Source organism: Medicago truncatula, chromosome 3 (genome assembly GCF_003473485.1).
Source record: "Medicago truncatula cultivar Jemalong A17 chromosome 3, MtrunA17r5.0-ANR, whole genome shotgun sequence".
NCBI lineage: Eukaryota > Viridiplantae > Streptophyta > Magnoliopsida > Fabales > Fabaceae > Medicago > Medicago truncatula.
The window spans coordinates 27546224-27572307 of record NC_053044.1 but is presented as its reverse complement, the minus strand read 5'-3'; the positions used below and the strand labels follow the sequence as shown (position 1 = coordinate 27572307).

Here is a 26084-nt window from a genome sequence, read left to right as displayed (position 1 = left end):
TTCTGCAAAAACAGAGAAATTGAGGACTAAACTGCAAAATTAAAAAAAAGCTTGAAATGAAATAAAAAAGTTTGGACAAAAATGCAATTTTGGGACCTCAATTGAGGGACCAAAATGCAATAAAATAAAATTTGAATAAAAAACGTAATTTGATCAAACGTAAAGTGAAACAACAAATAAAACTGACAAAACGGACTAAAACGAACCAATGGCCTAAATGAGGTACTTCAAAGTAACCTCCCCATGCCAAAATTTTGTGTGAAATGACCAAAATGCCCCTAGGGCTAAAAACGACCTAAACAGATTCAAATTGACTTGACACTAACTCAGACGCAAGTTTGAAACGAAATTAACAAAGCTTACTGATGAAATGAAAAAAAAACAATTTGAAAAGACTCAGAGACAGTCACAAGGATGAAAATGGGTCCCACTGCAGGAAATGACCAAAATACCCTTCTGTATGACTTTTTGCAAATTTTGAAATAAACTGTAGAAAAAGCAATGTAATGATTCAGAGACACTTTTGAATGACTTACAAGACAAGTAAAGACATTTTGAAAGGTTTTATGCAAGAAAAACATAGGTAAAAATGTGATTGAAAACACTGCGTAGCAGAGACAAATTGAACTGTGCAGTTGAAATTTGACATTTGACAAAGTTTGAAATGAAATTGGGCCCAGTATTTTTAGGTCCAAAAACAGGGTATAACAGCTGCCCCTATTTAAGTTTCTTTGTCTGGAGAGTCAAGAGACGGAGTCTTTGGCTTGACAGGACGAAGATACTTAAATATTAGTATTTGCACTGTATTTGGACGTAAAAATACGCCTACCCATTTTCAAATAATATGCATGCCATGCATCATTTGGATTATGAATGCAAGACCTCATGGGGATTGGAATTAACAGAATATGTCGTATCCATTGCGGGATTGGTAGACATTGACAAAGATAGTGAATAGCAGAGTAACAGGAAACTAGAAACAAGTTGGACAGGTACAAGCTGTTCTTGGATTCGAACTAGCCACTTGACCGGGGATGAAACAAACAGACAACTGCGAGTTGTTCTTATGGATTCGAACTGGTCACTTCACAGGGGATAGAGGTTACTGGACAAACATGAGTTGTTCTTATGGATTCGAACTAGTAACTCACTTGGGGATATTGGAAAGTGCGAGTTGTTCTTATGGATTCGAACTGGTGACCCGACTGGGAAAAAGAGAAAATTGGCAAGTACGAGTTGTTCTTATGGATTCGAACTGGTGACCCGACTGGGAAAAGAGAAAATTGGCAAGTACGAGTTGTTCTTATGGATTCGAACTGGTGACTCGACTGAAAGCAAGGCAAATAGACAGGAGCGAGCTTGTTCTTGGATGCGAACTGGTTACTCTACCGGAGAGAAACAGATAGACGGGTACAAGCTGCTCTTGGATTGAGCTAGTCACTTGACCAAACGGAAACATATAGACAGGTACAAGCTGCTCTTGGATTGAGCTGGGCACTCGACCGATAACATTGAAAAGTAAATGGGTACAAGTCGTTCTTGGATGCGAACTAGTAACTTGACCAAACAGAAACACATTCAATGGGGATTGGTTTGTTGACAAAATATAGATTGAGGTTGACTTGACGTTGATTTGAATTGAAAGGCAGAAATTGACCGATATTATTGGCTCACAAGGTTTTGACAGAGAACCTGACATGAGTATTGAATTGAGACTGATGTTGACATTGGAAATGCAATATGCATGGATGATATAACAATTTCATTAAATGCATGGGCACGTAATATGCATGATTATGCATGTATGAATGCTTGTAATGCATGACCGTTGGCATTTTGTAGGCACGACTTCACGGGGAAGACAAGACATTAGAGTATTGGGCACGTAGTGGCTCGTGCTATATTACACATTCTTGGAAATCCTCTTTGGGGATGACGTCGTTGGGAGACGTATCGGAACCATGGCTGAGGGCAGGTAGCTATGCATCTTGCTGGGGATAGAATCTTGGAAGACCCCACTGGGGAAAACGCCGTTGTGCTGGGCATTTCAGTGCTGGGTATGTTGTAGACATTGCATCTGTGGTCAATGCTTTTTGCATGTTATATTCTCAATTTCATTCATTCATTTTTTGCATCCCATTTTTGCCTGGATCGCCCTTTCGGGTTTTCGATCCACCGGGGAAATAAATTCTTTTTAATGCCCCATTTTTGCCTGAACTGCCCCTTCGGGTTTTCAATCCAGCGGGGTGCTCATTTTTGCCTAAGCCGCCCTTTCGGGTTTTCAACTTAGCGAGCTCATTTATTTTCATGCATTTTCATTCTGTTTTTTCATTCTTGCCATTGACCACAGACTATCCTGGAGGAGAACCTGCTTGTAACATATATTGAAATAGACATCAACATACTCTCGCTCATGCATGTTTCATTTGAAGGTACCCTGTTGCTCAGGTTTGCTTTTCAAAATAGACAAAAGGTTTTCAATTTTCAAAATGTTTGTTTCAAGCATTGTCATTATCAAAATAGAAAGAAAATGTTTTGTGTATAGCTTTGAAAGTAGAAGAACAAAATAGAATTTTCAAACAAAAGCAAAGGCTCAAATTGATGTATAAGAGTGGTGGTCAGCCGAAGGCGTGACTCCACGGATTCACAAAGCTTGGAAAATGGTAATTTTATTGGTTGGTGGTACATTGAACACAGTAATCATTACATTTCCCAAAAACTTTGATTTCACAAATGCGGAAGCTTCAGATGAAGATGGTCATTAACAGCTGCAGATGCCCCAAGGGGGACGGTGGTTAGCCAGATATAGTTACTTGCCTTTTGTTTCATTCTCATTTTTGCATGAACCGCCCTTTCGGGTTTTCGGCTCATCGAGACGCTCATTCTTGCCTGAGTTGTATACAATCTCAGCGAGCTTTTCATTTTTGTTTTTTTTTTTTTTTTTTTGTCCCTTATTTTTGCCTGGACCGCCCTTTCGGGTTTTCGATCCACCGGGAAGCGCATTTTTGCCTAGGCCGCCCTTTCGGGTTTTCGACCTACCACGCTGTTCTTTTCATATTTCTAGGCAAAGTATTTCTTGACTATATCGGCATTCACTGGATTTGGAAGTTCTACACCATCCATGTGTGTAAGGATTAAAGCACCACCGGAGAAGGCCTTCTTGACAACATAAGGACCTTCATAGTTAGGCGTCCACTTGCCCCTTGGGTCGGGTTGCTGGCTTATCCTCCTCTTCAATACAAGTTCCCCTACCTTGAATTCTCGAGGATGGACTTTCTTGTCAAAAGCAGTCTTCATTCTTGCTTGATATGACTGTCCACGAGCCATGGCATCCATACGTTTTTCCTCAATCAAATTCAACTGATCATACCGGCTTTGGCACCATTCAGCCTCAGATAACTTTGCTTCCATTATCACACGGAGAGATGGGATCTCCACTTCCAAAGGAAGAACTGCTTCCATACCATATACAAGAGAGAAAGGGGTTGCCCCGGTTGAACTGCGCACTGTAGTGCGGTAGCCATGCAGAGCATAGGGTAACATCTCATGCCAATCCTTGTAGGTGGTCACCATCTTTTGGACAATTCTCTTGATATTCTTGTTGGCGGCCTCGACTGCACCATTCATCTGAGGTCTATAAGGAGAAGAGTTATGATGCTCAATTTTGAATTCTTCACAAAGAGCTTGCACCACATTGTTGTTCAGGTTGGTACCATTGTCGGTAATAATCTTGCTGGGAACACCATATCGACATATGATGTTGTTCTTGATGAACTTAGCTACCACTTGCTTGGTCACATTGGTATAAGATGCTGCTTCAACCCACTTGGTGAAGTAGTCAATTGCCACTAAGATGAAACGATGACCATTTGAAGCCTTCGGTTCAATTCTTCCAATCATGTCGATGCCCCACATTGAGAACGGCCATGGGGATGAAATAACATTGAGAGCGTGCGGAGGCACATGAATCTTATCAGCATAGATTTGACATTTGTGGCACTTTCTGGCGTGCTGGTAGCAATCATGCTCCATGGCCATCCAGTAGTAACCTGCCCGTAGCAACTTTCTTGACATAGTATGCCCTGTAGCATGGGTCCCGAAGGTACCGTCATGTACATCATGCATTAACTGCTCTGCTTCATGTTCATCAACACACCTTAACAATACCATGTCATAGTTCCTCTTGTACAGAATATCTCCATCTAACAGGAATCTACCGGCCAATCTTCTCAAGGTCTTCTTGTCTTGTTTGGAAGCACCCGGCGGATATTCGCGGCTTAGCAAGAACTGCTTGATGTCATAGTACCAGGGTCTATAGTCAACCACATTTTCACCAGTCTGATCGATCACATCCCCAATAGCAAACACATGCGAAGGTCTTTCAAGGCGTTGCACTTTGATTATTGGCACATCATTCCAATGGTTTACCCGAAACATGGAGGATAGAGTAGCAAGAGCATCAGCCATTTGGTTCTCATCACGAGGAATATGGTGCAGCTCAACCTTTGTAAAATATGTCAGCAAACGTCTCGCATAATCACGATAAGGAATCAAATTAGCATGGTGGGTCTCCCATTCACCCTTTATCTGATTGATGACGAGCGCAGAATCTCCATAGATGTTGAGGTGTTTGATTCTCATGTCAATGGCTTCCTCGATCCCGAAGATACATGCTTCATACTCAGCCATATTGTTTGTACATTCGAACAAGATTCGGGCGGTAAAAGGGATGTGATGCCCCTGCGGGGATACAATGACTGCCCCAATTCCTTTACCATAAGCATTGACAGCACCATCAAAGACTAAACCCCACTTGCTATTGGGATCTGGACCTTCATTAATCAACGGTTCGTCGCAGTCTTTGGATTTCAAATACATGATCTCTTCATCAGGGAAATCAAATTCAATTGGTTGGTAATCATCAAGAGGTTGGTAAGCAAGGTGATCGGCAAGAATGCTACCTTTGATTGCCTTTTGAGTTTTGAACACAATATCATATTCAGACAAAAGCATCTGCCAGCGTGCAATCTTCCCAGTAACGGCCGCTTTCTCAAAGATATACTTTATCGGATCCATTCTGGATATCAACCAAGTTGTATGATTCACCAAATAATGGCGCAGGCGTTTAGCAGCCCAAGCTAGAGCACAACAAGTCTTCTCAAGCATTGTATACCGAGTTTCACAATCGGTGAACTTCTTGCTTAGATAGTAGATAGCATGCTCTTTCTTTCCGGTTTCATCTTGTTGACCAAGTACGCATCCCATGGATTCATCAAACACTGCCAAATACATAATCAAAGGCCTTCCTTCCACGGGTGGGACAAGGATAGGTGGTTCCAGCAGGTAATTCTTGATGCTATCAAAAGCTTTTTGGCATTCATCATTCCATACAACAGGCTGGTTCTTTCTAAGTAGCTTGAAGATCGGCCCGCAGGTTGCAGTCATATGAGATATGAATCGGGAGATGTAATTCAAACGTCCCAAGAAACCTCTGACTTGCTTCTCTGTCTGTGGAGCTGGCATTTCTCGGATGGCCCGGACTTTATCAGGATCGACTTCAATGCCCTTTTGGCTGACAATGAAACCTAATAACTTTCCGGACCTGACACCGAATGTACATTTGTTGGGATTCAATCGCAGCTTGTATTTTCTTAACCTTTCAAACATCTTTGTTAAATATTCAACATGCTGTTCCTCATCTGTTGACTTCACAATCATGTCATCCACATATACCTCAACTTCTTTGTGAATCATGTCATGAAACAGAGTGGTCATTCCCCTTTGGTAGGTAGCACCAGCATTAATTAGACCGAACGGCATCACTTTGTAGCAAAAGGTACCCCATGGAGTGATAAAAGATGTCTTTTCTCTATCTTCAGGAGACATCTTGATCTGATTATAACCGGAAAAACCGTCCATGAAGGAGAACACCTTAGATTGAGCAGTATTATCAACAAGCACATCAATATGAGGTAATGGAAAGTTGTCTTTTGGGCTGGCTTTGTTCAGGTCTCTGAAGTCAACACACATCCGAACTTTACCATCCTTCTTTGGCACAGGCACAATATTGGCAACCCATTCGGGATACTCAACTGTCATTAGGAAACCCGCATCAATCTGTTTTTGAACTTCATTCTTGATCTTGAGAGCCATATCGGGATGAGTCCTTCTCAATTTCTGCCTGACGGGAGGACATTCAGGCTTGGTAGGGATCCGATGCTCCACAATCATAGGGTCTAGACCTGGCATATCTTCATAGGACCATGCAAAAATATCCGGATATTCCCGGAGGAGTTGGATAATCTTCTGCTTAACCCCTTCCTCTAGAGTAGCACCAATCTTGATTTCTTGCTTATTCTCCTCGGTACCTATGTTGATAAGCTCAATCTCTTCTTGGTGAGGCTGAATGGCTTTCTTTTCTTGCTCAAGTAACCGAGTAATCTCATATGGTATATCATCACCTTCCTCATCTTCGGCTTCACACACAGGGAAATCAAAACTTGGAGGAACCGTAGGATTACTGTGTTCAACGGGTTTATTATGGTTCAACCTGCATATAATGATTGGATGATTTTAGAAAGAGTTTTTTTTTTTTTTCATGCAGATTTTTGAAATTAATAAGAAAATACAGACGTTTTGGTTTTTTTCTGGCATTACCATTGTTTCCAAGGGAAAAAGCACTAAAAAAAAGTAGTCGTGGAAGAAACGACAAAATTTTATTAATCAACGGCAATGCCGAAACAAACATGCCCTTACAGAAAATATCACTCTCGCTTTGGGCAGAGCGAGAGGATTGTTATTTTGAAAACAAAGCATTAAAGCAACAAGACACATTACTCAGAAACATGCATGATTGAAGGAATGTCAATGGCATCCCAATTTGTCGTAATGCCTCCTGGTGTAACAAATGCAGGTCTGAGACCAGATCCAGTGGCTTCTTCAGAGATAGCATTAACAAACCCTGCACTGTGGAAGACTCCCGAGGAAACCCTTGATGACGGGGAGAACCCGAGACCTTCTTTACGCTTGTTCTCACAGAGCTGTATCACCTTGCCCCAGCCGGCAGTCTGACCTTCTTGGATGGCTCTCTGAGCATCCTTCAATGAAGCCATAGCAGCCCCAGCTTCCTTAGACTCTGCACCTTCAATGGTCAAACCTTGGAAAGCAGTCCCTTCAGCAGACCCTGCTTCAATACAAGAAAAAGAAGACAATTGGCTGACTAAGTATGCTTCTTCACCATGGATTGTAACGAGTTTTCCATTCTTCACAAATTTCAACTTCTGATGTAAGGTGGAAGTAACCGCACCTGCATCGTGTATCCACGGTCTTCCCAGCAGGCAACTGTAGGATGCATTAATGTCCATCACTTGGAAAGTAACCAAGAAATTCTCAGGGCCAATGGTTATCGGCAAGTCTATCTCTCCCAGCACATTCTTTCGAGATCCATCAAAAGCTTTGACCAAGAAAGTACTTCTCCTCAACGGGGTCCCACGGTAGCTCAACTGATCTAGGGTTGTCTTAGGCATTACATTGAGAGAGGAACCAGTATCCACCAACACATTTGATATCATGTCTGATTTACAGTTCACCGAGATGTGCAAAGCCAGATTGTGACTCTTTCCCACTTCCGGCAGCTCTTCTTCACTAAACCAGAGATTGTTACAAGCAGTAATATTTCCCACTATGCCACCGAAACGATCTACCGTAACTTCGTGGTCAACATAAGCCTGCTCCAGCACTTTTAACAAGGTATTCCTGTGAGCCTCGGAGCTCAAGAGTAATGACAATACAGATATCTTTGAAGGAGTCTGCAGCAACTGATCAACGATCTTGTAGTCGCTCCTCTTTATTATCCTCAGAATCTCATCTAAATTTGAATCCTCTATAGATTTGCCTGGCTGGTTCACATCTGTAGCAATGGGTGAAACAACGGTTGGAGTTGCTTCTTCAACTGGTGGAATGGTCGGTGTAGCTACTTTCTTCTGAAATAACGGCGGACGGACCTTCCCGCTTCTTAGTGCTGCAGAAGTCCCTTCGGCAATATTGCTTACTGTGGCAAAGGAGGCTAGAGGCACCTCTACTCCATTTTCTATCATAGTAGCATTGTACTTGTATGGCACTGCCTTGTCCGAAATATAAGGAATTGGTCCTGGCAACCTTATCACCAAAGGCTCAGCATTCTTCTTCAAAGGTACACTCTTGACAGGCGGATCGTGAAAAACTGGCACGACCACGCAAACATCACTGACAGTCAGAAGATTATCATCCATCAAGCTTTGGATGTCGTCTCGAACAGCATGGCAACCCAAAGGATCACGGAGGCATCCTAGACACTTGGCATGATCATGATTAAACAGAGAAGCTTTGCACAGCTTGATGTGTAGAGGTACCAGAGGAGTTGCGACGTTGCGGACATCAAGTCTCGGAGCTTCTTCACACACTTCGATCATATTCACAGCGGCATGATTTGGTAGCGGATTGTCAAGGACATGTGGAACATTATTCTCAAAAGTCAGCTTCCCTTGATCGATGAGCTTCTTCACGATATATTTCAAAGCATAACACCCCTCGACATCATGACCTAGGGCACCTTGATGAAAGTCGCATTTGAGATCAGACCTGAACCTTGGAGGCAACGGATCAGGTGGGGGCTTACCCTGTCTAGTTGTACAATGACCTCTCTGGAGTAGAGTTGGAAGAAGTTCTGCATACAACATCGGTATAGGAGGGAAGGTTGGCCTGGCTTGCTGATTTTGTTGTTGTTGTTGAACCGGCATCTGTTGTTTCATCTGTTGGGCAATTGCATTGACGGGCACTTGAGGCTGGCCCGGCGGCAAAGGGTACTGATGATAAAACGGTGGGAAGAACGGATGCTGAGAATACGGCATATATGGGTATGACGGAGGCATTTGAGCTGCATTGATAGGAGCAACAGTAGCCATTGATTGCCCGGCTCCAGCTGACACCATCCCCACTTCCGTTTCTTTCTTCTTGTGGTGTCCATTACCATATCTCTTCGACGCATTCACAGAGGATTCAGCTTTCTCAAACACGATGATTCCATCCCTTACGGCTTCCTCAAGACGGGTTCCCATGGTGACCATCTCCGAAAAGTTGTTCGGGGCAGCGATGATCATCCTCTCAACATAATCTTTCTTCAACGTTTTTAAGAACGTCTGGGTCATTTCTTCCTCATCTAAAGCAGGAGTGATACGGGCAGCCGCCCCTCTCCACCTTTGCGCATATTCACGGAAACTTTCCTCCTTCTTCTGAGATAGGGACCTGAGAAACTCCCTATTTGGCCTCAGTCGAGTGTTAAACCCATAATGGCTCTTGAAAGCGGTGGCTAACTCATCAAAGGTATGGATGTCATTCTTACTCAAACTAGTATACCACTCTGCGGCATCCTCCATCAGACTATCTTGAAAACAGTGGATCATAAGGGAATCATTGTCTTTGTAATTGCCCATCTTCCGGACGTATTTGATGATGTGATTTTGAGGACAAGTTAGCCCGTTGTACCGGTCGAAGTCCGGAATCTTGAACTTTTTAGGAACATCCACTTTTGACACTAAGCAAAGGTCTTGAGTTTTGACAGAGTCTGCACTCCCTCGATTGGCCTGGATCTCGTGACGGAGTTCTTTAGCAAGTTCCTCCATCATCTCTTCCATAGTCTTGGTTACGGGGATGCTTCTGTGCTGTGTGTTGATGCTAATACCTTGAGGCAGAGTGTGTACCAGAGGCTCAGTGACAGCTGCTGTTGTTTGTGGCAAAGTAGCAATGATGGAGGCGGCATTTGTTGCAGGGATCAGAACATTGTTAGCAGTGCCCGAGGTGCTTGCTGTAGCAACGGGAGTGAAGAACGGTGGAAGCCCATACGGAAACCCCACTGGCATAATAAAGCGGTTGTCTGCAGAAGTGGTAGGGAGCACGCTTGTAGTTACTGGTGCAGCTGTGGTTGTAGGGATAGCTGTAGCTGATTGCTCTTGAGCAGCTAGTAGAGCAGTCATGACGTCATTAGCTTTAGCCAATTCCTCCTTTAGAGAGGCTAACTCGGTGCGAAGCTGAGCGTTCTCTTCTTCCATAGCCCTTTTCTTTCTTCTGTATTCTCTGGTTCGATCAATTCTATCTGGTTCGTAAACTCTCTGAGCACGAGCCACTTTTCACACTGCGGCGGAGGAACCAGGAGATAGTAAGCACTTGGAAGCCTTTGTGACCAATGCATGATGCATATGATGCATGATATGCAAATGCGAATGCAAAAGACTTATTTTTTCATCGAAGGATTTTAAAACAAATTAGAAATCTTGCAAATAATCAAAATTACATAGTATCTTTAACAGGAAGACTTTGAAATTTCAACAAGATAAACACATGAAGCCCTCAAGCATAGGAAGTAGTCGGAGGTTCATCGGACTCGGAATCTGAATCACAGTATCTGGCAAAGAAGTCTCGTCGTCCTCGGGCTCTCTTGGAATCCCTCATAAGCAGCTCGTCTTTCTCTTCTAGTTCCCTCCGGGCCTTAGCTAGCTCTTTCTTCAACATCAGATTCTCATGAGTCTTCTGCTCATCTCTACCATCCAAAGTCATGATTAGATTCTCGGCTTGATTGTACCGAGCTTTCCACACTTGCTTCTCACGACTCTCCATAGCTAGATGCTCCTGATACATATCTTGAGTCGCGGGGAGTAGAGGTAGAGGCATAGATGGAGTAGACGAAGACACGTATCTCATAGCTGGATAAGGCATACCAATCTCCTCAGCTCGATCTATCACCCACGGAGTATAGGCCTCATGAGCGACACCAGATCTCACACCTAGATGCTTCACACTCTTCCTTCGAACCTTGGACCAAGCATCTATGAAAGCTTTCCTTTGTCCGGTGGGAGCATTCATGTAGAAGAAGAACTCTGGAGATGTGGCAAGATTGATGGGCTTCGACTTCATAGGGAAACCGAACTGTCTCATAGCAAGCTCGGGGTTGTAGTTAATTCCTCCACGGGTACCAAGAAGAGGTACATTGAGAAAGTCTCCGCAACCCATGATGATTTCCTTTACCTGAGCGGCCGGAGTGAGCCAGACGACCTCATTAGGAGTGAGAGCCATAATCCGCTGAGAGTAGGACCAATTCTCCGAGTTGTCATGGAAGGAACTCGGAAGGTGCGAAATAAACCACCTATACAAAAGAGATGTGCAGCAAAGAATATATCCACGGCCCTTGAGAGTCCTGTCATGAATGGCGTGGTAGGCATCCGCTAGCAAAGTAGGAACCGGGTTCTTGGAATGAAAGATCTCGATAGCATTCATGTCCACGAAGTTGTCGAGGTTCGGGAAGAGAATGAGCCCGTAGATAAGCAAAGCAAGAATAGCCTCGAGCGTATCCTGACGAGTAGTACCGAGATTAGCTTGATCAAGAAGATACTTCGAAGTGAACCCCCGAATGTGAGACTTGGTAATAAGATGGTTGGAGACGTCGGAAGTCTTGAGGTAGAGATCCTTAGCAATAACCAGAGGAGTAAGAGGAGTTCCGGGACCGGTGAAAGGCGTCTTCTCGGCTATAGGTAAACCCACTAGATTGGAGTAAGCCTCGAGAGTAGGAACCAACTGGAAGTCCGGGAAAGTGAAGCAACGGAAGCTTGGATCATAAAATTGCACTAGAGTGTGCACTAGCTTCTCGTCCACATCGGTTCGGAGCAAAGTAAGCAATCCCCCATACCGGAGTCGGAACCCTGTTTGACTCTTGACCTTGAGTGCCAACTCTCTCAAACTAACCAAATCCACTTCCTTGAACTTGTAGCACTTAGTCTTCTTCATACCTGTGATTATTTACAAAAATTCTCATTTGTTTAAACCCTTCGATGAATGCATGAAAAATGTTTATGCATGAATGCATGCATGCATGATTGTGTTGTTTAGTTACAATGTGGGTTGAGATTCAAAGTAACGGATGGACACGGCGTCCGGTGAACTAAGGCTTCGGATAGTAGTAACCAAGGTTCTAACACAGTTCCCAAACTGCAACCTCTCTCACATATATCATGGTAGTACAGGACGACACCCGTTCCATGATTATTTGTGAGAAGGTCTAGTTTGAGTGTAGTATCGCGTGACGACTAAAGTTTGAGACAACACTCAATTTAGCCACCGCACTACGTCCTAAAAAGGCTAGGATGGGTTTGGTAACTACGGTTCATAGCTTCGTCGAACAATTGAAAGTGAAGTGCCTAAGCATGACAACACACGCCGACAATATCACCTTCAAAATGCCTCAGCTATGTGAGATTGATCGCATAATCCAATACACGAGGCAACCCCCGGATCGAATTGTCGATTATATCTCTACCTAAACATAAGTTCACTCAGCCCGGGTATAGGACTTTTGATATTCTCACCCCACACGTCAAATGAAAGTAAGCAAGTATTTACATAAGCAATAAACAAGGTGTAAATATAAACTAAGGAAAACTAGGCGCGACCCGCTAAAAAGATTCCCCAGTGAAGTCGCCATTTCTGTTATCATGGTTTTTGGGTGCCAAGCCATTAATTGGACTTGAACCTTTTGACCGTTGATATTCTCTATTTTTTCTTGGGAAGGACAAAATTGAGAAAAACCCTTAGATTCTAAGTTCGGGGGTCGGTTTTACTACGGGAAGGTGTTAGGCACCCGGAGTAACTATAGTCCTCTATAGGAGCCGTTTTCCTAAGTTGATTTCTACGCTTTAGTTTTATTGCTTATTTGTAAGAAAGAAAGTGTGATTAGTTAAGAATGGGGGGTGAGAAGAAGTAGAATTTGATTTTTTTTTATTTCGGCTTGGATGAGTTTTGACTCATTGCCTACGTACCGTTTTACGGGATCAAAACCGGCGTAGTTCTTGCTAAAAAAACTTGTTTTTTGTTTTAATTGTTTGATTTTAAGTTTTGAAAAAAGGTTTTGAAGAAGGAGATTGGGAGGCTTCATGAGCGTTAGATTTAGCAAAAAAGTGAGGTTTGATTAGTGATTAGAAAGAAAGTCTAAATGGTTAAGATGAATTGAATTTTTCCTTAAGAAAAAGAAAGGAGAAAATGAAGTGTTGACTTCATATTTATTATGAAAATTTTTGAAGTGAAGTTCAATTGTTTTTTTTGGAAAAAAGATGGATTTTCTCTAAGTGTTTAAAACCTAAACGCTTATTTAACCATACAATCCTATGCATACATCTAAGGTGAGTGTGTGCGTGTCGGTGCGTCATAGTGTCCATAGTCCATATTACAAAAATTGCCTAAATACATTCTATGGCCCCTTTGCCAAGCTACAAAATAATGATGACAAATTACATCTCTAAAGGAATTAAAACTTGCAAAAATAAATGCTAGGCTAAAGAAGGTGGAGGGAATGCTAAATGAGATGCATGAAACATGGAAATAAACTTGTTAGTGAAAAAAAAAAAAAAAAAAAAAACATAACAAGTACTAAGAAATAAAAGCATGCAAGATGGCACAAAAAGTTAACAAAATGACATTAAACCCTAAAAATTTAGGTATGAAACCTAAAGCATTCTTGGCCTCTAATTCTCATGCTTTAACAAATTTTGAAAGAGTTTTCTTTATCTCAAGTTATAGCATGGAATTATTGGGAACATGCAAGCATGGTTTCATGCCATATTTTCTAGAATAAACTTGGTATTTTATATCTTTCAAAATATGCATATATTGTTCATAAAATCAAGAACTTATGAACCAAATCAAAACAGCAAATCAACATGAAATTAAAGGCACAAATCTCTCATATTAACACAGCAAGTAGTTTTTATCACATATTCTCACATCAAGGACAAATGTGTGAAGAAGAATCCATAACAAATAATTCAAAGAGAATTAAAATGCTATGAATTAATTATACAAAAATTTCATAGATCCTTAATGTGCAAAAATGTCATAAAAACACTAAGAAAATATCAAGAAACATGTATGAATTTTTCTAGGAATTTTATCACAATTTTAATCAAGACATAGGTGCAGGTAGCAAAAAACAGGGGTGTGAATAGCACAGGAAAGACAAAAACGCAGAAAATCCAAAGAAACCAAAGGCCCAACCCAAAACCCTAAAGAACCGGATTCACAGGAGCCACAGGATTGATCCAGGATCCTGAAACCCTAGATCAAACGGCCTGGAATCAACAGGATTGGACCGGTCTTGGACCGGTCTGGTTCACTAGCTTATTTAAACAGAAGAGTGCCGGTTTATTTCATTTCTGCAAATCCTTTCTCTCTCTAACTCTTCTCTCTTCTCTCATCTCTCTCTAAACCCTCACCGCCGGTGAGGATGAAGCCACGGCGGAGACCTTGAAGGTCCGCCGGAAGCTTCATCTTCTCCGGCGCGCCTAAGCACCTCCGGTGACCTAACTTTCCAGAACTTCAAAGTTTCTACATCAAACGATTCGTCTTCTTATTCTAAGTATGATTTTGGCACTGGTTTTTACAAATGAATCTTGAAACGACGTAGATCGGGAAAAAACTTCGTACGGTTTTGAAACTGATTTTTGATCTTTTTTGAAAGAAAACGTTTAGATCTTTACGGATCTACATCGTTTCGTCGTTTATTGCCTCTCTAGTGCTTGTTCTCACTTTCAACACCTAGATCCTTATGGATCTAGGTTTCGTGTTTACGGTTACAGTCTTATCTTTGAATTCTGGAATTTTTAGATCTGCTGCTTGCGTGATTCCTTTTTTACAGGTTTAAACCGTGATTAATACTTTCTAAGAGAAGAAAATGAGTTTTACCTGAAGTTTTGGTTGAAACTTTTAATGGAGGAAAATCTTTGGAAAAAAACTTGAATGTTCTTGACGGTTTTGATGATTTTGCTTGCTTTTGGACCGAAAATAAATCGGTTTACCGGTTCATCTTCATCTTCTCTGATTCTTTCTCTGCTTCTCTGTGATTACGTGCTTGAGCTTGCTTCAACGTTTTTTGAATCTGCGTGAAAAATCCCTATGATCAGTGCTTGAGCTTGCTTCAATGTGAGCTCGCACTTTGAATTGTAGGGGAAATCTTCAATCCGGTGATGAAGATTCACACGAATCTCTGAGGATTGATGTGAAAATCAATGAATTTGTGTATGAATTTGGTTCTGGAAATCTTAGGGTTCTTGTGTTCTTGGTGATTTCTCTGTGATTTTCTTGGTTTGATCTAACTGACAAGAAAGAGAAAAATTGAATCTGTTTTGGTGAAGTGGCGTGTGTTTATGAGTTGGCACTTGATGAATGGAAAAACGTGTGGCACTGTACACCTTTTATAGCTTGACATGTGTGCATTGGAACCAATAGGATAGTGACACCTGGATTTGCATGAAAATGGCGCAGCTTGGACTTAAAATGGATTCTGGACCTTTCTGCAAAAACAGAGAAATTGAGGACTAAACTGCAAAATTAAAAAAAAGCTTGAAATGAAATAAAAAAGTTTGGACAAAAATGCAATTTTGGGACCTCAATTGAGGGACCAAAATGCAATAAAATAAAATTTGAATAAAAAACGTAATTTGATCAAACGTAAAGTGAAACAACAAATAAAACTGACAAAACGGACTAAAACGAACCAATGGCCTAAATGAGGTACTTCAAAGTAACCTCCCCATGCCAAAATTTTGTGTGAAATGACCAAAATGCCCCTAGGGCTAAAAACGACCTAAACAGATTCAAATTGACTTGACACTAACTCAGACGCAAGTTTGAAACGAAATTAACAAAGCTTACTGATGAAATGAAAAAAAAACAATTTGAAAAGACTCAGAGACAGTCACAAGGATGAAAATGGGTCCCACTGCAGGAAATGACCAAAATACCCTTCTGTATGACTTTTTGCAAATTTTGAAATAAACTGTAGAAAAAGCAATGTAATGATTCAGAGACACTTTTGAATGACTTACAAGACAAGTAAAGACATTTTGAAAGGTTTTATGCAAGAAAAACATAGGTAAAAATGTGATTGAAAACACTGCGTAGCAGAGACAAATTGAACTGTGCAGTTGAAATTTGACATTTGACAAAGTTTGAAATGAAATTGGGCCCAGTATTTTTAGGTCCAAAAACAGGGTATAACAATAAGCCACTTAATAAATCACATAATCATATAAATATATTCTAAACTCTTCTTAATAAATTCTAGACTCAATTAAATAATTAAATAAATCAAAACAGACGTTACAAAAGCCCCTTCTTCATCTGTTTCAAAATCCAAGAAGATTGTTTTTAAAAAGAGGAAACAAACTGCTCAATCATCCCCTCCTAAACCTCACAAAAAGTTTAAGGCTTCTTGCTCAAGCTCGCAAAGAGCTCAATCAAAAAAACTATGACATATCACAAAAAAATGAAACCCGCCTCTCTAGATGTTGTTTTTGCAAATCCAAATGATAAGGCAATATTTTTAAGCACATGTTTAGATAAAACAATTGCAAATGAATGGAGAGTAAACCTAGAGGATATGGCTTCAAAAGGACAAAATCTAAAACCTTACTTCGATGTGTTACGGTGGACATATTTCCTATCTCTCAAGGAAATGCAATATGAACACCTCACTTGAGCATTTTATGCCGCTGCAACATTCAGTTCAAACAACAATGTTTTCGTCACTCTTAAAGGCATTTAATTTAAACTTACTCCAGAAGTTATCTGCGAATTATTTCAAGTGGAAGACAAGGGTGTTCTTCTTTATTGTGATAACTATTTCAGAAATTACAAGTTGGAACGTGATGATGTGTTTGCTAGCTTCTTGAAGGTGCCTTCTGAAAATCGTCCCATAGCTGCCAACCTAAAGCCAAAGTGTGACTTGTTTCACAACATTTGTGTTCGCAACATCCTCACTAGAGCTGCAAGTTGGGATAAGGAAATTAACTTGTATTTGTTAGTTCTTTATCACTTGCTGAAAAAGTAACCTCTCAACCTAGGTTATTTGATCTTAGCTCATATGAAAAATTCATCTATTCACCATCATTCTGCACCCTATGCTATTGTTTTAACTAAAATCTTCAAAAAAAAATTAAATTTCCTCTAGATGATGAAATTAGTAAAGATGGAAGTGGAGTCATAGGTGGTCAAACTGTAGGACGTTTACGCATTGCTACAATTTCTAAACCTGCTAAGAAGTAAATTGCAACTCATAAAATCAGTAGCTTTGTGAAGAAAAAGGCCAAAATGGGAGAACCTCTGCTTGAGGCTAAAGGTTGAGGCTGAGGATGAGCCTATTCTGTCTAAGTCAGAATCTGAGACTTCTGAGCCCTCTTCTACCGAGATTGTGTACATCACTCCTGAGAAAGAACATAAAAGCCCTCTAGAAAGTCTGAGGCTAAAACTGAAGAGTTCGAGGAAGACTCTGAGTCTGAAGAAAAAAAATATGAACCTGAGGTTAAGAAAAAGGATAAGCCTGAAACTGAGTATGAGGATGTTCAGATCAATCAGCAAGATGATCATGTTGTATCTGAAGACAACTTCACCCCTAATCATACTTCACGTCTTATCCCTTTTTCCTAGAAAATCACATAGTCTCATCCCTTTTCTTAACCAATCACCACCTTTCCCAAACATGGATGTGGAATTAGAAGAAAGAATTAATATCATGTTTCTTGATCCTGTCCAAATTATCCCTTTTAACCAAAACCCTTATAAATACATGATTGGAGGCTTTCATCCAGACGATGAAATGCATGGGATCTCTCAAGGTCAAACTACCAACACCTTACCTAAAAGCCCCATTCAACAATTTCAACCTTCAACCTCCTACATATCACCCACTAAATCATCTAATAACCCTCTTTTTGATTCTACTCGCAATTTTCTAACCTCACCAATACTTGATCCAAAAATCAACAAACCATCTTCTTCCTCTCCTTTACCCAAGCTCAACCACTTTGGTTTCATTGATGCATCTTTTGCTAACACTAATACATCTAACTGTGATGGTCGTCCTAAGGAACCTTCTATGAATCTTGATGCTCCTAATTCTGGAAATCCTATGGTTGAAAGAGGAACTACCATTACTGATGTGATTCTAAACTTGATTGGGTTACAACAAACTATTGCTAACTATGGTAATTGTCAAGTGGTTATATGCAATTGGATCCTCGGTAACTTTCTGCCTGTTGTTGCACCAACTTTGTCTGCTCCTTTCTTACTTGATGTTGTGTATCCCATTCTGCATGTTACATAGTTGATGAGCCCACTAATCCCACTCCACCTCCGGCCTAAGATTGAGGCTAAGCTTAACACCCCTTTCTTTTCTGGTTGCTGACTAAAGAGGGAAAATAGTCTTGAAAATTTGGTATGTTGTCTGCTACTGTTTTTACTACTTGCTTTCGAAATTGCAATCAGTCTATAATTTGTATTGTACAATCTATTTTTTAGCCTAACCTTTTGGAAAATCAGGTAGTACTTAGTTTTGAAAGAAATTCCTTTTTTTGCTAGTTAAAAATTTCCAAGATCTTTTCTTATGAGCTTAAAATGGTGTATGTAGCAAATTGATCCTCTGAAATTTTATGTTATGCTTATGCTAATCTTTATAAATCAAAGTTGTAATCATGAATTATTATGATAAATGAAATTATTGATTCTATGCTTTTGAAATTTCCATCTTAATCATTACCTTGGTAAATTGTATGCATAACTTGAGAGAATTGTGATCTTAATTATTAAGATAATTAATAATAATTAAGATCACAATTCTCTCAAATTATGCATACAATTTACCAAGATAAGAATTAAGATGGAAAATTGAAAAGCATATAATAAATAATTTCATTTATCATAATAATTCATGATTACAACTTTGATTCATAAAGATTACCATAAGCATAATATCAAATTTCAGATGATCAATTTGCTAAATACACCATCTTAAGCTTATAAGAAAAGATATTGAAAATTTTTAACCAGACAAAAAATGAATTTCTTCCAGAACTAAGTACTACCTAGTTTTCCAAAAGGTTAGGCTAAAAAATAGATTGTACAATACAAATTGCAGACTGATTGCAATTTTGAAAGAAAACAATAAAAATTGTAGCAGACAACATACCAAATTTTAAAGACTATTTTCCCCCATTAGTCAGCAACCAGAAAAGAAAGGGGTGTTAAGCTCAGCCTCAGGTCGGAGGTGAAGTGGGATTAGTTGGCTCATTAAATGATGTAACAGGCAGAACGGGATACACAGCATCAGGTAAGAAAGGAGCAGGAAAATTGGTGCAGCAACGGGCAGAAAGTTACCGAGGATCCAATTGCACATATCCACTTGACGGTTACAATAGCTAGGAATGGTTTGTTGTAACCCAATCAAGTTTAGAATCACATCAGCAATGGTATGTCCTCTTTCAACCATAGGATTTCCAGAATTAGGAGCATCAGGATTCACATAAGGTGTCTTAGGATGACCATCATGGTTATATGTATTAGTGTTAGCAAAAGATGCATCAATGGAACCAAAGTGGCTAAGCTCGGGTAAAGGAGAGGAAGAAAAGGGTTTGTTGATTTTTGGATCAAGTGTTAGTGAGATGATAAAATTACGAGCAGCATCAAGAATAACGTTATTAGAAGAATTAGTGGGTAATATGTAGGAGGTTGAAGGTTGAAATTGTTGAATGGGGCTTTTAGGTAAGGTGTTGCTAGTTTGACCTTGATAAATCCCATGCATTTCATCGTCTAGATGAAAGCCTCCAATCATGGAGTAGTATTGATAAGGGATTTGGTTAAAAGGGATAAGTTGGACATGATCAAGAAACATGGTATTAAGTCCTTCTAATTCCACATTCATGTTTGGCAAAGGTGGAGATTGGTTATCAAAAGGGATGGGACTATGTGATTTTCTAGGAAAATGGATAGGAGGTGAAGTACGATCAGGGGTGAAGTTGTCTTCAGATACGGCATGATCATCTTGCTGATTGATCTAAACATCCTCCTACTCAGGTTCAAGTTTATCCTTTTTATTATCCTCGGGTTCAACCCTTTTTTTAGACTTAGAGTCATCCTCGGACTCTTCAGTTTTAGCCTCAGACTTTCCAGATCCTTCGTCTCGGCTTTCATGTTCTTTCTCAGGAGTGGGGTACACAATCTCAGTAGAAGAGGGCTTAGAAGTCTCATATTCTGACTTACACAGAATAGAATCGTCCTCAGGTAATACATCTTCATCCTCCGCCTTAGCCTCAGGTAGAGGCTCTCCCATTTTGGCCTTTTTCTTCACAGGGTTACTGATTTTATGAGTTGCAGTTTTTTTCTAAGCATGTTTAGCAATTGTACCAATGCGTAGACATCCTACAGTTTGACCACCTATGACTCCACTTCCATCTATACTAATTTCATCATCTAAAGGAACTTTGAATTTTCTACAGATTTTAGTTAAAACAATAGCAGGGTGCAGAACAACGGTGAGTAGATGAAATTTTCATATGTGCTAAGATCAAATAACCTAGGTTGAGAGGTTTCTTTTTCAGCAAGTGATAAATAACTAACAAATACAAGTTAATTACCTTATCCCAACTTCCAGCTCTTGTGAGGATGTTGTGAACACAGATGTTGTGAAACAAGTCACACTTTGGCTTGAGGTTGGCAGCTATGGGATGATTTTCAGAGGGCACCTTCAAGAAGCTAGCAAACACATCATCATGTTCCAACTTGTAATTATTGAAATAGTTATCACAATAAAGACGAACACCTTTGTCTTCCACTTGAAATAATTCGCAGATAACTTCTGGAGTAAGTTTAAATGAAATTCCTTTAAGAGTCACGGAAAAGCATCGCAGTAAGGTTTCAAATTCTGACCTCTTAAAGCTATATCATATAGGTCTACTATCCATCCATTTGCAATTGTTTTATCTGAACATATGTTTAAAAACATTACCTTATCATTTGGATTCGCAAAAACAACATCTAGAGAGGGGGGTTTCACTTTCTGTGATATTTCACAGAGTTTTTTCGATTGAGCTCTTTGAGAGCTTGGGCAAGAAGCCTTAAACTTCTTGTGAGGTTTAGGAGGGGATGATTGAAAAGTTTGTTTCCTCTTTTTAAAAATAGACTTCTTGGGTTTTTTCAAAGGAGGGTGAGAGGATTCAGCAGCGGTTTCAACAACCTTTCTCTTGAGGGTTTTGGGAGGTGATTTCTGAGGTTGAGTTTCAACCATTTCAACAACCCTAGGTTTTGTTCTTTCACCATCAGAATCAATGATATGCACAATGTTGTCATTTATAGGAGGTTTTTTGATTTGATCATTCCAGACATAACTCTGAGACGTTCTTGAGGGAATCGAAGAGGATGAGGTTGTGGGTCTTGAATTCTTTGGTTTAGAATCAGTTGATTTTGAAACAGATGAAGAAGGGGCTTTTGGGGAAAAAACAATTTGCATAGGTTCTGGATTGGGATCCAAAAAAGGAATCATGGATAGATTTGTGTTTGGTGGTGCCACAGTTTGAAGAGGAGAGGATGGTGGTTTGTTTGTTGGTGAGTTGAGTGGAGATTCATAAAGAGAGGGTGAAGATGGTGGCGGAGATGGTGGGTGTCCGTCTTCAACATTGAGTGGTGGCATGGAGGTATTTCTGGTTCTTGCCATTTTTGCAGAAAAAAATGGAGAGAAAAGAGAAAGGAAAAGAGGGTTTGGTGATGGAAGAGAGAGGAAGAGGAAAGGTTGTGGCTTTAGGACAAAGGTTTTGATACATATGAGAGGGAAGAAATACAAATAATAAATAAAAGCTAATGATGGAAGAAAAAAAATTGTCAAACACGTGAGAGAGAGAAGGTTGGGAAAGGTGAATAGTTTTGGATGTAAAATGAATAATTTGAAATGACTAAGAGTGGTTTTGAAGACAATCCAAAAAGGGAGGTTTTGGAGAGAAGTGACAAGAGGTAGTTTTTTTTTGAAATGGATTAAAATAATGAGCTTAAGTGTGGTAAATTTTTAATTATCTTTTTTAATGTTAGAGAAAAATAAATACACTAAAAGAATTATTCTAATAAAGACAAGCTAATAATAGATAATTTGTCTCTTAAAAAATTAAATCTATCTTCTACCAAAGGTTTGGTAAAAATATATGTGAGTTGATTTTCAGTATCAATAAAAATCAATTCAATTTCTCCTTTTTGAATATGATCTCTGATTAAATGATGTTTTATTTCAATATGTTTAGACCTAGAATGATGAATTGAATTTTTAGACAAATTGATAGCACGGGTATTATCAAAAAAATATGAATTTTTGTGTACATTACTTAATAATCTTCCAGCTAAAAGGGAGATAATTACTAAGTTCTATAAATTTCTTCGTTGCCATTCACATCATTCATTCATCTTTATAACAATTTTCATGTTGGTAATATTCCCTTAATTTTCATCTTTATTCCCTCTTAATTTAGTATTGTTCTCCATCTTCTGTTTCCATTTTTCATGATCCATTTGACTTGTACATTTCAAAAAATTATAATCTCATCAAATCAAAATGATATATAAAGGTCACAATTCACAACTAATGTGGACCACCATCATCCAAAAAAAAACGGTCATCCCCTATTCATATTTCATTTTAACAAATGACTCATATTAACATTCATTCAATCTTTCTAAGATTTGATAAATTTGAAAGAAATATAAGAAATTCATGCCTCATGATGGACCATAGTTCATATATATATCATCATAATTAACTAATACTAAAACGAAAGTTTGAGGTCACTTCACCCATTTGATGCATATTACTGCTATAACTCAAAACAACAACATCCAAACAGATACATTAACTGTCACTTTTGGTAATATGAACATTAAAAACCAAATCCTTCTTGTTTATCAGTTCAAAGACACAAACTTATCAAATCTCAAGTGATTCATTATCACTATGACCAACATTTCCTTTATCATCACAAGGCTCACATGAAGAATAATCTATTTCTAGTGCATTCTGGTCAAGTATGAGTACATCAAACTTTGAAGTTCCTTTATATTTGAACATTACCAAACACCCATGTCCAAGAGAGTAATTTTCAGTAAAAAATTTCCAACCCCTTTCAAACCAAATCTCACCATTGATTTTTTTTCCAATACACTTTCCATTTAGTGCCATCAGGAGGCTTTATCAACACTGGATTTGATAGACCAACTCCATGTCTCCTTGTAAAATTATTTGGTATTTGCTGTAAAAATAAATAAATAAATTATATAAAAAAAATTTGGGCACCCAAAATGTTAACTAGTGCCCCGGGGCACCGGTTAAAGACTTTAAATGATAACTTTTTATGAAAATTTGTGTAGTAAAATGCATTGAAAATTGAAAACTTTGACATTTTTAAAGAATAATTGTTTAATTTAGAATGTTTAAAGAGTGCCCCGAGGACACTCGTTAACAAGATCCATAAATAAATTATATAAAAAAAAAATTGTGATCGGTAAGCAAAATGTGTACACACATTCCTTCCAGAAATACAACACTCATTTAAACATTCATGTTTGATGCAACTAAGCTTAGTGATCATAACTAAGCTATCAACTAATCATAACGCATTTTCAACTAATCATAACTAGCAACTAACGTGTAACTACCTTCAACATTATTTCACTAATTCTAACAGATCCATAATCAAATTTCTAGTGCTTGCATGTACATGTGTAAAAATGCATGTAACTGCAACTTACTAATAATATGTGAAATAAATAAATAAATAAATAAATAAATATATATATATGCTGGAAATCTAAATAGTACTATAGGAATGCTTACAATCCTTTGAAGATTAGTTTGAAGAATAATCTTGAAGAAACGGATGGGAAGTGTTGGATTTCTCCTAACCATGGATGATGGAGTTTGAAGTGGAGAGTGGAAATGATGTGTATGTTGATGTGTGTCACTATTCTATATTGATGACAATAACTACTCATTTCTCTTTAAATATAAGCAAAATTGACTTTTTAGATTCATTTATTTAAGACTTAAATGCATTTTTTGCCCCCTATGTTTGTCGTCGTAGCAATTTTGGCCCCCTAACAAAAACAATGCAATTTTGACCCCTTAATTTTGCCATGTTTAGGAAAATATGCTCTTTTGCCCCTTTATCTTTACAAAATAGTTGCAATTATGGCCCCCTTTTTTGGGACATGTGGCGACTTCTCAGCATAGCTGGGAAAATTAGAGGGTCAAAATTGCATTGTTTTTGTAAGAGGGCCAAATTTGCTACGGTGGCAAACATAGAGGGCTAAAAGTGTGTTTAAGCCTTCATTTAATGATATATGTGATTCATAATATGGACCATATATATCATTAAATGAATAAATCTAAAAAGTAAATTTTGTTTATATTTATAAAGGGAGGGTGTATATGTTGGTGTGAGCAAGCAAAGCACTTTATTTATTAAGGCTGTAATTCAGCTACCTGCATGTCTCGAATATAACATTCTCTAGTTTAATTTTGTTCTCTTTTAGAGAATACTAGTTCTCTTTCCATACGGCGCTGTTAAAATACCAATGCATTGATACAGTGAGAGATGAAGTGCGTAGGGAAAAAAAACATCATAGTTGTAAAAACAAAAAAAAAAACATTACGCTCCGTAGGGATATTACATTTTATATGTAGGGGTTGAGGTTCGAACCTCGGACACTCCACTTCTCTACAATTAAATTGTGTCATTAGACTACTTGACTAAAAAGAAAAACAATTCCTATATGCTCCCAAATCACATGCTTCTCTTTCCATATGGCACTATTAAAATACCAATGCATTGATACAGTGAGAGATGAAGTGCGTAGGAAACAAAAACATTATAGTTGTAAAAACAAAAAATATTAAATAGAATAAAAGAGAATAGATCCAGTTGAAAAAAAATCATAGATCTTATAATTAATAAAAGAAAAAGATGATGTATATTATAGAGAGAGAGAGATAGATGAGGGTAAGATCAACGGCAGATGAAAAACATTTCGGAAGATCAAGATCTCAAAAAGTGTTAAGATTGAAATGATACAAAAGTGATCAAACAAAAAAAAAAACATAAGCATAGTTAGAGCTGTCAAAACGGGCTACTCGGCCCGTTTCGGTTCGGTTCGGAAGGGTTTCGGGCTTTTTAGGGTTGGGCTAGAAAACCTAATTTAAATACGGGCTGAAATAATAGAGCTCGAGCCCGACCCTATACGGGCTTCCGGGCAAACGGGTCAGCCCACATATAATTTTTTTTTTGTCCTTGCACAATCTATGAAGTTTGAAGTAGATTAGTCTAAAAATACATACTAATGACAGTAAGCGATAGTTCAATTGTTGATACTCTAGTGTAAATTGTTTGGTGTTTTTCAATGAGAAACCATAACTAAAGATAACTCACAGTGCGGTTAACGCCTGCATTGGGACGAAGTTCAGATATTGCAGTGTCAAATTCTTTCCCATATTTAGTAGTAAACAAGTTGTTGATGTGCAATAAGTCTGGTATATTTTGATTAGGAAAACAATTTGCTCTAAATTATACAAAACAAATTAGAGACTGTTTGAAAACTCAACAAGTACCGAGTATAAATAATATTCTGAGCACTAAAATGATTTACTGTAGCATATTATGAAATTAATAATACTTCCCAAGTTTGAAATAAGGGAAAAAGTGCTAAAAAATTCAATGAATGGGAATTCACTAAATGTCTTTTGTAGCAATAAAAATCATTTCAAACATCATATATTCAATGTTGCAGCTGGAGTGGCACGTTACATCTTTAAAGTAGACTAATCTAATAAAAATGTCTTCGCATGTTTCAGTACAGCCTTAAGTAGAAGAGAGACAAAATTACAACAGTTCTCAGGAACAACTTAAAAAAATTCTCATATGCAAAGTTTCTTTATTTAAATAACCTTCAAGATTTCTTTAATCACGAGAAAATCATTATAAGTTCATAAATACATGAAAAAGGTTAAAACAAGAGAGCAAAAATTGGGTAAAACACACCACACATAAGCGAGCTGAATTTTTTTAGGCGGGCTGCCGGGCTATGGCCCGTAAGGGTAAGCCCGGTCGGGCTAAAAAATCCTAAAAAAATTCGGGCTGCAATTTTTAGGTCTAAACCCTACGTTTTATTCGGGTTTTCGGGCCGGCCCGTTTTGACAGCTCTAAGCA

At 38.8% G+C, this 26084-nt stretch overlaps 1 protein-coding gene across 1 annotated transcript; it reads right to left on the bottom strand.

Moving 5' to 3' along the window:
• Window positions 1-19915: 19915 nt before the first annotated feature.
• Window positions 19916-21559, bottom strand: LOC112420186 (transcription initiation factor TFIID subunit 3-like). The gene is made up of 3 exons (XM_024778868.1): window positions 20855-21559; window positions 20484-20627; window positions 19916-20230 (listed from the first exon to the last, which is right to left on the bottom strand). The coding sequence occupies exons 1-3, from the start codon at window positions 21557-21559 to the stop codon at window positions 19916-19918; spliced, it is 1164 nt and encodes a 387-aa protein (XP_024634636.1).
• Between the last annotated feature and the right edge of the window lie 4525 nt (window positions 21560-26084).